At 49.6% G+C, this 16,052-nt stretch overlaps 4 protein-coding genes across 4 annotated transcripts; 3 read left to right on the forward strand and 1 right to left on the reverse strand.

Moving 5' to 3' along the window:
* Positions 1 to 325: 325 nt before the first annotated feature.
* On the forward strand, positions 326 to 7,199 carry N7511_008938 (type I polyketide synthase; the record flags this gene model as incomplete). Its single annotated transcript, XM_057131315.1, has 5 exons — positions 326 to 1,026; positions 1,098 to 3,324; positions 3,377 to 5,944; positions 5,991 to 6,311; positions 6,372 to 7,199. 5 exons carry the CDS (start codon positions 326 to 328, stop codon positions 7,197 to 7,199), a joined length of 6,645 nt encoding a protein of 2,214 aa, XP_056979303.1.
* An 869-nt stretch (positions 7,200 to 8,068) lies between these two features.
* On the forward strand, positions 8,069 to 9,083 carry N7511_008939 (intradiol ring-cleavage dioxygenase; the record flags this gene model as incomplete). Its single annotated transcript, XM_057131316.1, has 2 exons — positions 8,069 to 8,687; positions 8,749 to 9,083. The coding sequence occupies 2 exons, from the start codon at positions 8,069 to 8,071 to the stop codon at positions 9,081 to 9,083; spliced, it is 954 nt and encodes a 317-aa protein (XP_056979304.1).
* A 1,329-nt stretch (positions 9,084 to 10,412) lies between these two features.
* Positions 10,413 to 12,047, reverse strand: N7511_008940 (putative hexokinase; the record flags this gene model as incomplete). The annotated part of the gene is made up of 1 exon (XM_057131317.1): positions 10,413 to 12,047. The coding sequence occupies one exon, from the start codon at positions 12,045 to 12,047 to the stop codon at positions 10,413 to 10,415; it is 1,635 nt and encodes a 544-aa protein (XP_056979305.1).
* A 2,061-nt stretch (positions 12,048 to 14,108) lies between these two features.
* Positions 14,109 to 15,232, forward strand: N7511_008941 (putative lipase; the record flags this gene model as incomplete). Its single annotated transcript, XM_057131318.1, has 4 exons — positions 14,109 to 14,309; positions 14,370 to 14,693; positions 14,810 to 14,981; positions 15,027 to 15,232. 4 exons carry the CDS (start codon positions 14,109 to 14,111, stop codon positions 15,230 to 15,232), a joined length of 903 nt encoding a protein of 300 aa, XP_056979306.1.
* Positions 15,233 to 16,052: the final 820 nt, after the last annotated feature.

The following is a 16,052-nucleotide window of genomic DNA, read 5'->3' on the forward strand; positions in this document are numbered from 1 at the left end:
ATGTGAAAATGGCCTCGATTTTGGATGTGAGACACTCCAAACCACGGTCGAAGTTACGAATAACCACCGACCCAATGTTGACGGGGCGTCGTTATCAGTCTAGACGTGTGGGAAGGGCGATCCCTTCTTGTTCTCGCCAGCTCAAGGTCCTGAAATAAAGAGCTTCAGAGGAGCTGTACACCCCCATAAAACCACAAGACAATGAGACCGAGGCATTTATGCGCTATATAAGCCGGCATGACCAACCGGTTTCCCCGATGTCCATGCGACTTCAGGAGCTCATCTAGACTCATTTCAATTCTCACATTCTCTTATTATGACCAACATGAACGGTAATAATGGCTCTGAGTCTGCTCCTAACGGTGAAACGAGCACGCCGGAGCCCATTGCCATCATTGGGTATGCCTGCCGGCTTCCGGGGCAGGTCACGTCTCCCAGTGAACTGTGGGAATTATGTACCCGAGCTCGAAGTGGCTGGTCTCCCATCCCCAAAGATCGATTTTCTCTTGATGCATTTCATCATCCCAACCCGTCAAAAGTGGGCGCTTTCAACCCGGTGGGAGGCTACTTCCTAGATGAAGACATTGCGCGCTTCGATGCACCTTTCTTCAACGTCACCGTCCAAGAGGCGACGTCCATGGATCCTCAGCAGCGTCTACTGCTGGAGTGCTCATTTGAAGCTTTGGAAAGTGCTGGCATTCCCAAAGAACATCTTGCGCGCCGGAACGTGGGCGTCTTCGCGGGTGGAAATTTTGCCGATTACGAGCTTAACAACATGCGCGATATCGAAACCATTCCTATGCATCAAGCCACTGGCTGTGCTCCCTCCCTTCAATCTAATCGGATTTCATACTTCTTTGATCTATCAGGGCCCAGTATCACTGTGGACACAGCTTGTTCTTCATCCATTGTGGCGCTTCATTATGCAGTACAAAGTTTGCGAAGTGGAGAGTCAACGGAAGCCCTAGTTGCAGGATGCCGCCTGAATGTGGTTCCAGATCTTTTTGTTTCTATGTCCATGTCACAGTAAGTAGATCTATGCCCTCATGTTCTGCTTATTCTCTTGGTCGCATCTCTAATTTCTGGGTACTGCCTAGACTATTTAATGACGAGGGCAAAACTTACTCTTTCGATGAGAGAGCCACTTCTGGATTTGCACGTGGTGAAGGTGCTGGAGTCGTCATTCTCAAGCCTCTTGGAGCCGCAATGCGTGACCGCGACCCTATTCGAGCAGTCATTGCCAACTCTGGAATCAACCAAGATGGGCGAACAAAGGGTATCACATTGCCCAATGGTGAAGCCCAGGAAAATCTCATTCGACGCGTATACCAAGAGGCCAATTTGAATCCTGAAGAATGCGGCTTTGCGGAGATGCACGGTACCGGAACAAAGGCTGGCGATCCAATTGAAGCAGCAGCTATTCATGCAGCTCTCGGGAAGGGACGTACTCCGAGAAATCCTCTCTATATTGGATCTGTGAAATCCAATATTGGTCATTTGGAGGGAGCAAGTGGCATCGCTGCAATTATAAAGGGAGCCATGATGCTTGATCGAGGGCTAATACTTCCAAATGCCGAGTTTCGCAAGCCCAATCCTAACATTCCCATGGATGAATGGAACATGAAGGTCTTGACTACCACTCGACCTTGGCCTCCTCGGAAGAAGTATCTGAGTGTTTCTAATTATGGTTTTGGAGGTACAAATGCCCATGTTGTTCTTGAGAAAGCACCACTGGAATCTAAGGCACCAACCGAGGCAGTCGAGGATGTCGAGGTAGACCCTAAGCGCAAGCTCTTCCTGATATCTGCCAACGATAAAGAGTCTCTGCGGCATAGAATCAAAGACTTCGGGATTTACTTCGAACAGCATCCTGAAGTCTTTGAGAAAGCTCTCTTTGGCAATTTTGCTTACACTCTTGGCAATAAGATGTCCCATCTCTCCTACCGCGTGGCAGTCTCAGCGACCTCGCTGGATGAGCTTGGCATGCGCCTTGCTCAGCTGAAGATCAACCCATTCTTAGTCCTCGGTACTCCAATTCTGTCATTTGTATTCACTGGCCAAGGAGCTCAATGGGCACAGATGGGTATTCCTCTCATACATGAATATCCTGTCTTTGCATCTGCCATCGCAAGAGCCGATATATGTCTACGTGAACTCGGGGCGGAGTTCTCTCTATTCGAAGAGCTAGAGAAAGATACTGCCATATCCCAAATCAACTCTCCACATCTGAGCCAGCCGGCTTGCACAGTGCTTCAGATTGCACTTGTCAATCTCTTACAGTCTTGGGGTATCCGACCTTCTTCGGTGGTCGGCCACAGTTCTGGAGAAATCAGTGCTGCCTATGCCGCAGGAATATATGATTTGGAAGCGGCCGTGGCTCTTGCATATCGCCGAGGACAAATGACAACCCTGCTCAAGGCCAAATTCCCAACTTTGAAAGGTACCATGATTGCTATTGGTGCTAGTCGTGATGACATCCAGCCCATGTTGAAACCACTTCCTGGATACGCCACTATCGCTTGTGTCAATAGTCCCTCAAGCGTTACCGTCTCAGGAGATTTACCGGCAATTGAGAGCCTCGAGCAGATCTTGCAACACAAGCAGATCTTTAACCGACGACTGAAAATTGACGTCGCCTATCATTCTGATCATATGAAGAATGTAGCTGATGCATATCTTACTGCTATTCAAGATATCCAACCTTCTACATATGCTACAGCTGCATTCTACTCTTCGGTTTTCGGTCGTCTTGCAGAACCCTCAGAGCTCGGTCCAGCATACTGGGTCGCAAACCTGACATCGCCAGTGTTGTTCCCAGATGCTCTTTCCAAGATAGTGTCGGATGATGAGACACGGCCAAATCTTTTAGTCGAGATTGGTCCACACTCTGCCCTCAAGGGTCCTATAATGGATACCTTAAAGAGCCTGGGTCTCATCGCGTCAAAGATTGGATATACTTCCACAATTCTCCGTAACGTGGACGCAGCTGAGTCAATTCTCGATACCGCTTCGGATGCCTACGTGAGAGGTGTCAATCTCAATATGACTGAGCTCAACTTCCCCAAGACCGGTGCTGAGAATCGCTGGTTCTTGACCAATCTACCTCGCTACCCTTGGCAACATGGAACACGGTACTGGCATGATGCACGCATTCCCCAAAAGCATATTACGAGAGATCGTGCCAGAAACGATATTCTGGGTCTGTTGGCAAATTATTCCAATGACTTGGAGCCAACATGGCGCAACATCTTGCGTTTGGATGATATTCCTTGGCTACGGGATCACCGAATGCAGGGCATTCCCGTCTTCCCTCTGGCTGGCTATGTAAGTTGCTCGCTATCTATTGATAACGGCCATGCATACTAACAGAAAACAGCTGGTCATGGCCATTGAAGCTAGCCGTCGCGGTGCTGAGCAGCATGATATCCCATTTACTCACTTTGAACTTCGAGAAGTGATCGTTGGCGCTGCTCTTTGCCTCAGCGATGATACAGATGCAGAGCTTACTATTACACTTCGACCATACGCCGAAGGTACTCGTGGTTCATCTGATGTCTGGAGTGAATTCCGCGTGTGCTCCTGGAACTCAAAGAGAGCGTGGATCGAGCATTGCACTGGCCTTATTCGAACTTGTACCGCCCAGAAACCACATGCCGCAGCTATTGACAACTTTCCTCATGTCCAAACACGCTTTTTTGAGAATCAAATTTCTAAGGTGAAAGAATCAGCTGTGAACCACACTGATATACCTTACATGTACCAGGTTCTCAGTGATCTCGGTGCTGGCTACGGTCCCACCTTCCAGGATCTTGAAAATTGTTACGCCAGTTCTTGTTCTTCCTTCGCCGATTTGCTTGTGCCTGATACGCAAAGTGTCATGCCAAAGAATTATGAGTCTCCTCTGACTGTCCATCCGTCATTCCTAGATGGATTGCTCCATCTGGTTTGGCCTATCCTTGGACAGGGTCAGGATCGCATGGACTTGGACACTTTGTACATGCCAACAATGATCAAGCAGCTCAGTGTTAGTCGCAATCTTCCAACCACGGCTGGTGATTATGTCAAAGCCTACTGCAATGGAAGTCCCAGTTTGCCAAATCCTAAGCCGACTCATTTTGACTTGTTTGCAACCCATGAAGGCTCGTCAGAGCCTTTGATCACGATGGGAGGTCTCATCATGACTCCCCTCAGGGATGCCAACAATCATCGTGAAGAAGTTCGTAAAGTCTGCTACAGAATCGATTGGCATTCATTGGCTGAGATCGAAAATGTCAGAAATGAGACTCAAGAGTCTAATAGTGAGGCGGCTTCAAATGGCAGTAGTCATGTCAGTGGAGCAAAGGTCACCAACGGACACCTAGAGTCAACCCAGCCCCGGCATTTCAATGGCGATCCTATCAAGCGACGTGAGGTGTTTGTCAGTCATTTCGGGAAGTCCGATGGAACTGCCAATACACTGAGCAGTCTTCTGTCAGATAAACCTGGCTGGAAAGCTTCTGTGAAAACATTTGGCGAAACAAATTTCTCTGACAAACATCTTGTCCTACTTCAAATTGGAGCTAGCTCGCTCAGATACCTCACCGAAGATGTGTTCGAAGATCTGAAAAAGGCCCTGCTCAATGCTCGTTCCGTGCTTTGGGTCTACCGAGCGGATTTTCCAGATGCACAAATGACAGTTGGCTTGACTCGCACTCTACGCTCGGAGACTCTAGCCAATATAGCCACTCTTGGTATCGAGCCTGAAGACATCAAGAGCCCCGAATACCCTATTCTATCAGTTATTGATGCTCTGTGGCCCACTGACGGCACTAAGCCTGTCGCTGACTTTGAATTTAAGGCCAAGGGCTCAGAGCTGTTCGTTCAGCGTATTGTCGAAGACGATGCTGCCAATGCATTTGTCCACAATGAGACTCACGACATGCCAATCTCAACCCAGCTCTTCATCCAGCCTGGACGTCGATTCAAGATCCAAATTGGAAACCTGGGTGCACTCGACTCTCTCTACTTCGTGGACGATAACCTACCCCCCTTGGGGGAGAATCAGGTGGAGCTTGAAGTCAAAGCAACCGGTTTAAACTTCAAAGATATTGTCGTTACCATGGGCCAGCTTTCACAGCCTTACATGGGAATCGAATGCAGCGGCATCGTATCGAGCGTTGGCACAAATGTGAAGAATGTCAAGGTTGGCCAGAGAGTCATGGCGTTGCCTGAAGGTGCTTTCTCGACCTATGCACGATGCCCTGATACCAGCGTTGCAGAAATCCCGGACACTATGTCCTTTGAGGTCGCGGCTACAATTCCAGTCGTTTTTTGTACCGCATACTACTCGTTGTTTGACCTGGGTCAGCTGCAACCAGGCGAGCGTGTCCTGATCCATGCCGGCGCCGGTGGTGTTGGTCAAGCTTCAATCATGGTTGCTCAAATGATCGGTGCTGACATCTTCGTTACCGTCGGTAGTCTTGACAAGAAGCAATTCTTGATGACTCAATACGGAATCTCGGAGGACCGCATCTTTTACAGTCGAGACACATCCTTTGCTCGTGGTATTCGGAGAGCGACTGGCGAAGTAGGCGTGGACGTTGTCATTAACTCTCTCGCTGGTGATCTTCTTCGAGAAACTTGGGAATGTCTCGCGCCATTTGGTCGGTTTATCGAAATTGGCAAGGCCGACATCACAAAGAATACTCGGCTCGATATGCTTCCATTTGATAATAACGTCACGTTCGCCTCAGTTGATCTTACCAAGGTTGCCAAATTTAGGCCACAGCTGATAAAACGCCTCATGGATGACGCTTGTCGGCTGATGCGCGAGAACTCAGTCCATCCTATATTACCACTTTCCACCTATGCAATCTCAGATATTGAGAAGGCTTTCCGTACTCTGCAGACAGGTAAAAGTATGGGCAAGATTGTTGTTGTTCCTCGAGATGGCGATCTCGTCAAGGTAAGCAAATCGACCTTTCGGAGTATGATATGACTAACGAAGCTAGGCTATCGCACCAAAGACTAGTTCAACTCTTCTGCGCCCTGATGCATCGTATATCTTGATTGGTGGTACGGGTGGTCTAGGTAGAAGTATGGCCACGTGGATAGCCACTAAGGGCGCAAGGAATATTGTCCTTGTATCCCGCCGTGCAGCTATCAATGAGAGAGTGCAGGCTTTGATTGACAGTTTAGCTCCTTTGGGGGTGCAAATCATCGTCAAGGCTTGCGATGTCAGCAATCCAGAGTCTGTCGAGGCTCTCGTCAAGGAAGAGATGAAAGATCTTCCTCCGGTACGAGGTGTGATTCAGGGTGCGATGGTCTTGCGTGTAAGTTGACTATAACATTTAATAATCTCAGTCAATGTGCAGTCTCTGACACTACCCTAGGACATGCTTTTCGAGAACATGTCCCTGGACGACTTTACAGCCGTGACATCCAGCAAGGTCGAAGGATCATGGAATCTACACAACACCTTAATCGACACGCCCCTCGACTTTTTTATTGCTCTCTCATCCGTGGCTGGCATAGTCGGCAACCGTGGCCAGACAGCATACTCTGCAGCAAACGTCTTCCTAGACGGATTCATGGAGTATCGCCAATCCCTCGGTTTACCAGGAACATCAATTGACTTTGCCGCGGTCAGTGACGTCGGTTACCTAGCTGACAGTGACGTTCAGCGTCGCCAGGAAGTCCTGAAAAACATCGGCAGTCAGACCATCGACGAATCCGAGGTTCTGGCACTCGTTGCCGCCGCCTTGACAGGAGACTTGAACCAGTCCTGTGTCGGACAGTGCATTACCGGCCTGGCATTGGACTCCTTGGATAATAACTTTTGGATCCAGGACGCCAAGTTTAGCGTACTTTACGAAGCTGCTAAGGGCCAGCCCGGAAGCAGCTCTCAGCGAGATGGACCCTCTGTCCCGCTGCAAGTTACTTTACAGGCTACGTCGTCTAAGGAAGAGGCTTTGATTGTGTGCTATGAAGCGCTGGCCGCTAAATTAGCACAGGTCCTTGTCATCTCCTTGGAGGATATGGATCCTTCGATTACCGTGGCTTCATTGGGTCTTGATTCACTGGTAGCCATTGAGATTCGAAACTGGATTGCTCGGGAGGCCAATGCTAACATTCAAGTCCTGGAGCTCTTGTCCAGTGGGACTTTGATGGCCTTGGCAGAGATTATCCTGAACAAGTCTCAGGCTTATACCTCTTCTTAAGAGGTAGTTTTGGCGATATACGTGCCATCGAAGGGTAGATTTCCACGTGTTGTTTCTTTTCTCTAATCTTTAGTATACAGATTGTTTTTCAATAAACGGACTTTGCTATGTTGACCATTTTTGCTGTGCTTGAAAATGCCCTGCCATGATGCAATAATTCCGAACTCCACACGCGGAACCGGTTGGGGATCGATCCGGGGACTTCGGTAAACCACAGCGTGGACAAAGTAACATTACTGTAGACTGCACTGCCAAGAGGTGAGCCACGCAATAACTGATCTCAAAGATGTCTTCTCCCAATCACATTCGAAGTGAAACGCACCAACTCCATGCTTGAAGAGATCGGCGTCATCAGTCAGCGGCTGTAAAGTACCGAGACGGCCTCTGATTAGCCCTAACATGACCAGCCCAACACGCCGGTTAATCTTCGGATTGCCCCGGCATGCGTGTAAAGTACCTTTTCTAGGCGACAACTTGACTTCTCCTACTGCCAAGTCGGTCTATATCCGCCGCTATGGTATATCCGACCATCGCACCCAATGAGCTCGCCTCTGTTACGCTTCCAGGCTATATTATTTGATTATCTGGTTAATGATCGCCGCGGTGTTCACTAACGATCTTGAATTTGCTCCATAACCCCATAATTCTTGCAAGGTAAATCCTTCTTCACGATGAAACCATTGACTTGGAAGCACAGTCTAAAGCCTGCCAAGTCTCAATTCTCCAGTGGCTTACGCAAAAGAGGTACGACAAGATAGATATCTCAATCAAGAGGAGGATACACTCTCCAGGACTCTTTGTCACGTATAAAGTCCCCGTAAACCCCAAGCCAATCTAGTCCCAAGAAGCCCAAGGCCCTCCCAACAACAATGCACTTTACAAAGCTTCTCGCCGCAGCAGGCATTGCCACATTGGCAACAGCCCACCCAGGTCCTCACCACGAACCAAGCAAACGCGAAATCTCCCGCCGCAGCAACCTCTCAGCTCGCTGCGCAGATCACGTCGGCAACTACAACGCTAGACGCATCAAGCGCAACCTGCACAAGCGTTTCCCAGGCGCAACAACCAACACAACCTATCAAATTCAAACGGAGGGAAACTACTATAACGCCATCCAAAACGACACCTGCGTCCTGACACCCGAGGTCACAGAAGGACCATACATCTGGCCGCAGTCGCAGACCCTCCGTCAGGATATGACCGAGGACCAGCCCGGTGTCCCGCTCTGGCTTGATGTGGGCGTTCTGGACATGGAGACCTGTGAGCCACTGGAGGGTGTGCTGGTTGATTTCTGGCATTGCAATGCTACGGGTTCATACTCTAGTTTCACGGGACTGTCGCCCAACACTCCTTTTGAGGAGTTGCTGGACCAGCTGAATGTCACCGACATGGCGACTGCCGATTTGCATACTGACGACACGACTTTCTTGCGTGGAATGTGGCCTACTGATGAGCATGGCATGATGGAGATGAAGACTGTTTTCCCTGGTACGCTTTTCTTCCTTTTTGGGGTTCTATCTTGGGGTGGTTTCAATGTTAACAATCGCAGGTTTCTACATCCAACGCTCGATTCACATCCATGTGCAGGTTCACACGGACTGGACTATTCGCGGCAATGGTACTGTGGCTTATGGTAACACCGTCAGCACCGGTCAGGTCTACTTCGACGAGCCCTTGTCGGAGAAGATCATGGCTCTTGAGCCGTATGCCTCGCACACTCAGATCAACCGCACGACCAATGCTGCGGATAGTATCTTCGGTAGTAGTTTTGCCAATGGATATAACCCTGTTTTCTCTGTTGTTCCTGTCGATGGGAATGACGTTTCCAAGGGTATGATTGGGTATATCACTATTGGTGTTGACAAGACTGCTGTTGAGGAGTAGAATTGTGTTATTTGTTGAGACATACGCCTGGAATCAATGAGTAGGGTTTCTTTTTGATTGAGTGATTGAATTCCCAATTTTAGCATATATGAGTTGGTTAAACATATGTATCTGCGTTCCTAGAGGTAATATATATTCAGTTGAGAGATAGGCACCAAAATTGAGATGAGCGGATTTAACAAAATTGGGGAGTTTCTGCGTTTCATATAAATACTTAAGTCTATTGACAATGGAAAAATTGAAGTTTCAACCCGAAAATCATGACTTTGTAGTATAAAACAAAATCCTAGATACGGAAAATGAGCTAAACTGCTTGTTAATGTTGTTCTGGCTCATATTGCCATTGCTGTCCGCTTTCTTCAACAAATAGGCCGGCTGGCCCAATGGCAAGGCGCTTGACTACGAATCAAGAGATTGCAGGTTCGACCCCTGCGTCGGTCAATTTTTTTTACTTATAATTTTTTTAATTCTGTCTACCCTCGGGTTAATATCAGAACTCTTTTTTTGCCTGCCGTGTTGACTAGTTTAATTTATTTCCGCCGAATCCACTGGGTGTCAGACCGAGAAGAAGAAGAAGAAGAAGAAGAAGAAGAAGAAGAAGAAGAAGAAGAAGCAGGCAGCTACCTTGACTGGTTGTGCTGCCCTTTTATTACTAGACTCTGATCCCAGAGCTGGAAATACTATATGTCCAGGCTAGGGTGGGAGGACCTTACAGAACGTCGTGTGAGGAGCTAAGTTCGAAACAAGATGCAAAAGCTCGACCAAAAGTTTCCTAGTTCCGACGTTCTACAAAGAATCAATAGGTAGCCAGCTCTATCGATTATTCTATGGCTACACAATCTCAGCAAGGAAACAAATTAGCCGTAAAGATAGAGAGCCAATAGAAAAACCAGATATGCCACCATGAATTCACGAAACCAACGAGGCCGTCAAGAAGACAGGCCGAATAAACTAGATCAAACCGGACTCCGCCCAGCCGGACCCAAAAAGACAGGAGACAACATCGATGAACCCATATGAATTCCAAGAGCCAGAAAAACACCGCGCAAATGCTAGCGAGTCAAGTGCCGAGAAGAGCGCAAAAGTATAAGTTAAAATGAGGAACAAGTCAAATGCCCTCCAAAGACTCCCATCGGGATATGCCCATGCAGAGAAAGAGAAACGAAAGCCACCACGTATCATGCGCCGATGATTGAGAGCCATGGTTGAGAATAAGGAAAAAAAGGAGGAAAGGGAAATCACAACGAAAGGAAAAGCTCAAGATCTAGGCTTAAGATCTATGCTCAGCGTGCAAGTCATACATCAATCATATCAGTCTGATCAGCAGTCTTAGTGCTGAGATGACCTCTCAGCCACGGCCACAGCTACTGCAACCGCAGCGCCGATAATAGCACTCTCCGGCGCGGGGTTGAGGCGGATTGAGGCGCCGGTGCCCGGGTGAGATTCCTCGCTAAGCTGGTTGAGGTAGTCCTGGCAGGAGTCGCGGAAGCCGGGGTATTTGTTGATGACGGTGCCGTCGCACGCGATGGATAGGCTCTTGGGGTTATCCTCGCTTTCAATGACAGTGATTTCGGGTGTTTCCTTGTCCAGGGAGTCATGGATGGAGGTGGAGACGGGAAATTCGGCCTCGTTACGTAGACACCACATACTGTGGATGGCGGTTGCAAGATAGCCTGCTGCGCGGCGGGACACGGCTTGGCAGATGCGGCGGAGGAAGCGGAGGTCCTCGACAGAGGGGGTGTTGGGGAAGGTGTGTTGCTTTTGCAGGAGAACGGCGGAGGCGGAGAGAGAAGCGGAGGAGTCATCTTCGAGGAAGGCAACAATGCTGGTGTCGAAGGAGTACGGTTCGCGCATGGAGTGCGGTAGCTCGCCATTGAATAGCCGGGCAGTCTCGACAGCCTCGACGATGATCAGGCGAACAATCTCGCCCAGGTACCGGCCTGTGATCATGTATTCGAGTGGCTGGTAGTCGGGACGCAAGTGGGTGCGGTTCAACACGTCGTCCCACCGGGTCAAGGGCAACACACCTCCACCGAACATGCTCATCTCGGTGTTGATAATGACGTGTTTGGCATAGTCGAACCAGCCCTCTGGACGAGTTCCGAACTTGGACATGCCGATCTCGTGTACGGGGAAGTGGATCGCAACGTTGGTACCGGTACCCAGAATCAAAGACATGCGAGTCTTTGAATCGACGTAGGCACGTGAAAGAAGAGCCGCAGAGCCATCGTTCACAATAGCAGCGATCTCTACGTTCAGGTTGCGCTTGCGGCATGACTCGTTGATGAGACCACCTAGTTCCTGCCCTAGTGTGCCTTCGGAGCACTTGAAGCCCTTGCCCATGTGAATCACCAAACCACTGCTGTGGGACATCTGCTCGATAGGGAATGACCACGAGAGACCCATCGCCAATGGCACATCGCCACGACCGTACTGCGCACCCAGCTCCTTCAGAGTCGCATCAATTCTTTCGGCCATCCAGTCGAAAAATAGAGTGCCTTCGAGCATTTTCACCGCATTATCAATGTACGCCGAGGACTCTTTGAGAATGCGCACTTCCTCGTCCCGTCCATTCAGTTCGATCAACGCTACGCGGAATGTCGATCCGCCCACATCCAACGCCACAAAGAGACCTTTCTCCGAACCAGCGGGAAGCGCATGGTTGTACGATGGCAACATGCAACATGGACTTGTTTGTAGGCACTCGCGGAACTGCGCGCGGATTTTCTCTGACATGTCGAGCATATTGCGCGTGGACAGCGGTGTGGAGCAGAGGGATTCTACCTCTTCGGCGAAATGATCGAGCTCGCGGCGTCGCCAGTGGGCCCCGAGGAAGGGTCTCCGGCGTCTGTGGGACAAGCCGCGGAAGAGGGAGGGAAACAGCAGCATGCTTTCGAGGACGGAAACCACGTTATGGAAGAGCTCTTGCAACCGGTGCAGCACCTTCACCAGTGGAGCCGACATGATCGGGAGAGGAGGCGATGAGGCGGCGATTGGGAGGCGAAATCGAGGAGGAAAGATCGAGGACGTCCAGTATTACGTTCCTACCTGGAGAACATGGGGGGATAGGACCAAAGAGGAAATCACCACAGGTTATAAGGGTGGCGGGAGGGGAGTGTGTGTGTGTACGGCGGATGTGACACTCCCACTTGGAGTAGTGTTTGGGTGGGTTTGTTCGGGTGGGAGTGTAGCAGAGACAATAATCCCCACAGAGCGAAGAAGAGAAAGTGTCGAGGAAGTCAACCCAAGCATGGATCAACATTGGCCCATTCCAGTGCCCTTGCGGTGTCGCAATGTGTATGGTATTGTCATTTATTACATATCAACTCTCCCGATCCGCTGGATTTAACGGGATTAAGACCGCGTGAAGGATCAAAACAGATGAGTTGAATCTGAGTGTTGATATCTGACCTTTACTTTCCCTTTTTCCCATTCAAACCATCATCTCTGTAGTGGTGGTGGTCAATACATTCTGTATGGTACATACCCAATCACCCCCTTGAGTGCAACGGTGGTAGTCCAAGTTACCGTTACACTCGGAACTTCTCCTCTCTCTCTCTTCCCCTATAAGATCAATCTCTCTTGAAACTGCAGCACTGGATATTCTCCCCCTACTAACTTAATATTCTAACTTACATCGTTGACTTGGTCATGTACGGTGTGTTTGTGTGTGTGGACTGCATTGCGACCCTACTGCGGCAACCTCATTCCCATTCCAAGACCCTATGTCACTTCACATTCCATTCATGTTTCGCCTTTTTTGCCTCGCCTGTCCCAGACTAGCGTCATGGCACACCACGTGCCTATCTATAGATCTACACTGCCATGGAATCGGGGGAAATGTCAATTGCTGACTGCCTTGACCACACGGCCTCCGAGAGAATTATCCTCGAGAAAGACCAGGATCCCCCCCTCCCCGGCTAAATGACGGCTCCATGGGGACTGTCAATCTTCAATCCAAGTGGATCGATGAGACATCGACTCCCATCCCCTCCGGGGGGAACGTAACCCTTGATCCTACCGAGAGTCTGGGGCATTATGCAAGGATCGGAAGAAAATGATTTCACTTGAAATAGGAGGGATGCCCTGGAGACCTCGTAGTATGGAACTCAAAACATGCTCATATCTAAAAACTTGAACTTATCCCTTTGCACAGTGTGCAAGCTGTCCTTGCTTGGAGGTCAATCTAGGTTTGTCTGCGTTGGTTGAGGCTCTCTGCTCCACCAAGCGCCTTAACGATGTTCAGTTAGATCTTCTTGCTCTAGGGTTAGCATGGCGAAGATATCGTCACATCTCTGATGTCACTTCCAGGAATGAGACATTGGCCTTGGAAAATTTACGGTAGGACCCGAGTATAATAGGCATCATATGCGCTCTCCACCCGCGGGCTGAAGTGGGCACTGGGCAGATCTTGTACTTGTTGCATAAACTACTTAGACACGCTTCTGACCCGACAGGTTTATCTGCAACCTTCCAATGTTCCTTTCATGTTCGATGATACAAGTCGACTACAACGTAACGTGCTAGCATTCCTGTTTATCTTATCATCTCGCCCTGATCCTTCCCCCCACGCGACGATCTGCGGGGATGTTGCGGGGAGAAAGACCCTTGGATTAAAATACAGGTTGAGGCATGGACCTTGACGAGAGGACTCCTGGATCGGACGGGCCCAAATTCTCAATGTGCGTGTCAATTTACAAGGAATTGAGCCCATATTTGGGGCTAAGTCATGTAAATAATAGCTGTAACAATATCCCAGTAAGACAAGCAAATTAAAGATTGCACAGCTGCTTATTTGAGGTAAGAAGCACCAACAGGAGAGCTAGAATCAAGGTTGATATGATCTTGTTTGTAAGCCCCAAATGAGCAATATAGGAGGAATTGGGATATCCCCTGAAATGTTGATACCATAAAATTGACCCGGCATGACCCTCGCCAGGAAGAGTATACCTGTATACAGCTGCTACGCTTGGCTCTCCGCTCACCGCTGATCAATCCTCCGCCTTGGCAAAGACAAACCTCGACATGCTCTCCAGTGCCAACAACTCAGATCTACCGGAGAGTACAACAGCCGTCGAGAGTATCGCCTCGAACCCGGACCAGGTCGATAAACTCACCACCCCCGAATCTGCATTGTCAGCAACCCCAAGCATCATGTCGAATGTAGTTACAAGCATGAATGATGAAGCCAGGGGCATCACTGAAGCTGGTCTCGTGTCTTCGGATGTTATTTGATAGTTGGATCCCTCGACACCGGCTTACACTCACTTACCGACCAAAGATCAGCCCCAAACACCAAAATCTACCCAAAGGCTGCGGGCGATGATCCATGCACTATGCCAGAGGAGACATACACTCCACACAGCAATTCGCATCCCAGACTCATTCTTTTTCGGTCACGGGAGAACACCCGTGATCGTTGTGTCAGGCACGGGCATCCCAACCGGACTGACAGTTCACCTTAACTTCGCCAAGTTAGGCGACAGCATTTCCAACCACGCATTGTATATCAGACTCCCTCGGACATCACTGCCTGAGGTACAGGTCAACGACGATTATGTCGCTGATGCCATTGACTATCTCGCGACACTCTGCAGCGAACGCGTAACCGTACGATCAGGGTCATAAGACGCGCCTTAACATGAAATAGGCACGGAAATACTAGCCCTCAACGTGAGCAGCGGTGAGAGTCTTCATTGTTATAAGTACCCCCACACACCGCGCAGCGAGGACAGCGACCCAGCCTACGCTCCAGCGACGAAAGTGTCCTCAATTTTCAACAAGATCGACCCGTCAGGATCTGGATCGTATGCGTGTCTGCTATTCTGGGCGATGAGCACCGCGTCGACGTGACGAATGTTCATCTTCAGTTGGCCTGCGCCACGATCTCCGCTGGCGGTGTCTCTACCCACGAGGTTGTTTCGTGTAACCCCCTTGCGTGAGCCCTGGCCATTGACGCGATCTTGTATGACGAGCCTCCGGGGTTCTCCCGAATCAACCTGGCCCAGTTCGGTCAGCAGGTGCTGGCGACAGCGCTGGACCAGACAGATCTGTTTGAGACTCAGGTTTTGTTGTCGGTTGCCGTGGCGGAGCGCTTGACAAACCTCCTGCGCTTGGGGGAACCTCCTATCGTGGATTACGCGTCTTAGTGACATCCACTTTCTGGAACCGAAAAGGAAAAGTGGTTCGTGGGGTTAGACACATCATTGTCGAGCTTAAATCAGATCTGAGGCGAAGCCTCAGCTAACGTAGACTAATCCATGTTCCAAGCAAATAGGGCCTATTAAGTTGTTCTCTTACAAGACTTGTGAATATGTCGGCACGTCAAGGGTGGATCCGTTAAGACTTCAACTGCCGGCCTCGGAGTGGAATCACCGAAGTCAGATACACAAATTTCCCAAAATCACACAAATCACCAAAATCAACAAAAAAAAGAGAACCACAGAAAAGAACAGAAAAGCGGAAAAAGTTTTCCCTCAGCCGTGTCCATTGGATCTTTCATCTCCTGAAAATGATATTCTGTCCAGGTTCGGATAGAGTGCCAAGACTTCCCCCCTGGATGCTCCAGTTCTTTTCTCTGCTCATCACATCTGCATCGGCTGAAAGGCAAAGCCCAGGTCCCAACTGATTGGGGAAAATAAGCCCGACTCCGAGACGCGCAGGGGCAAAAGCCACGCCATCAGAGAGTCGTTCAGCCTTGAGCCCAAGCAGTGAATGGATCTCTCCAGACAGACTAGGGGATGTCAGATCCAACCAGAACCCAGACTGTGGAACCAATACTATACGGCAACAGAAGATACGAGAGGAGAGGAACTCTCCGCTGTGGACTCGTGTGCTTCTCCACTCGAAACGCCAAGAACTGTTACGTTGACGCTGGGCGCGGCCCTGTGTGTTTTCTTTCTATACCCTTTTTCTCTTAGCCGGTTCTTCTCCCCCCCCCCTTCATTCTTGCTTTTCTCGGTTTCTTCG

The sequence above is a fragment of the Penicillium nucicola genome (genome assembly GCF_028828085.1).
Source record: "Penicillium nucicola strain IBT 29836 chromosome Unknown utg000010l, whole genome shotgun sequence".
NCBI classification, from domain to species: Eukaryota; Fungi; Ascomycota; class Eurotiomycetes; order Eurotiales; family Aspergillaceae; genus Penicillium; species Penicillium nucicola.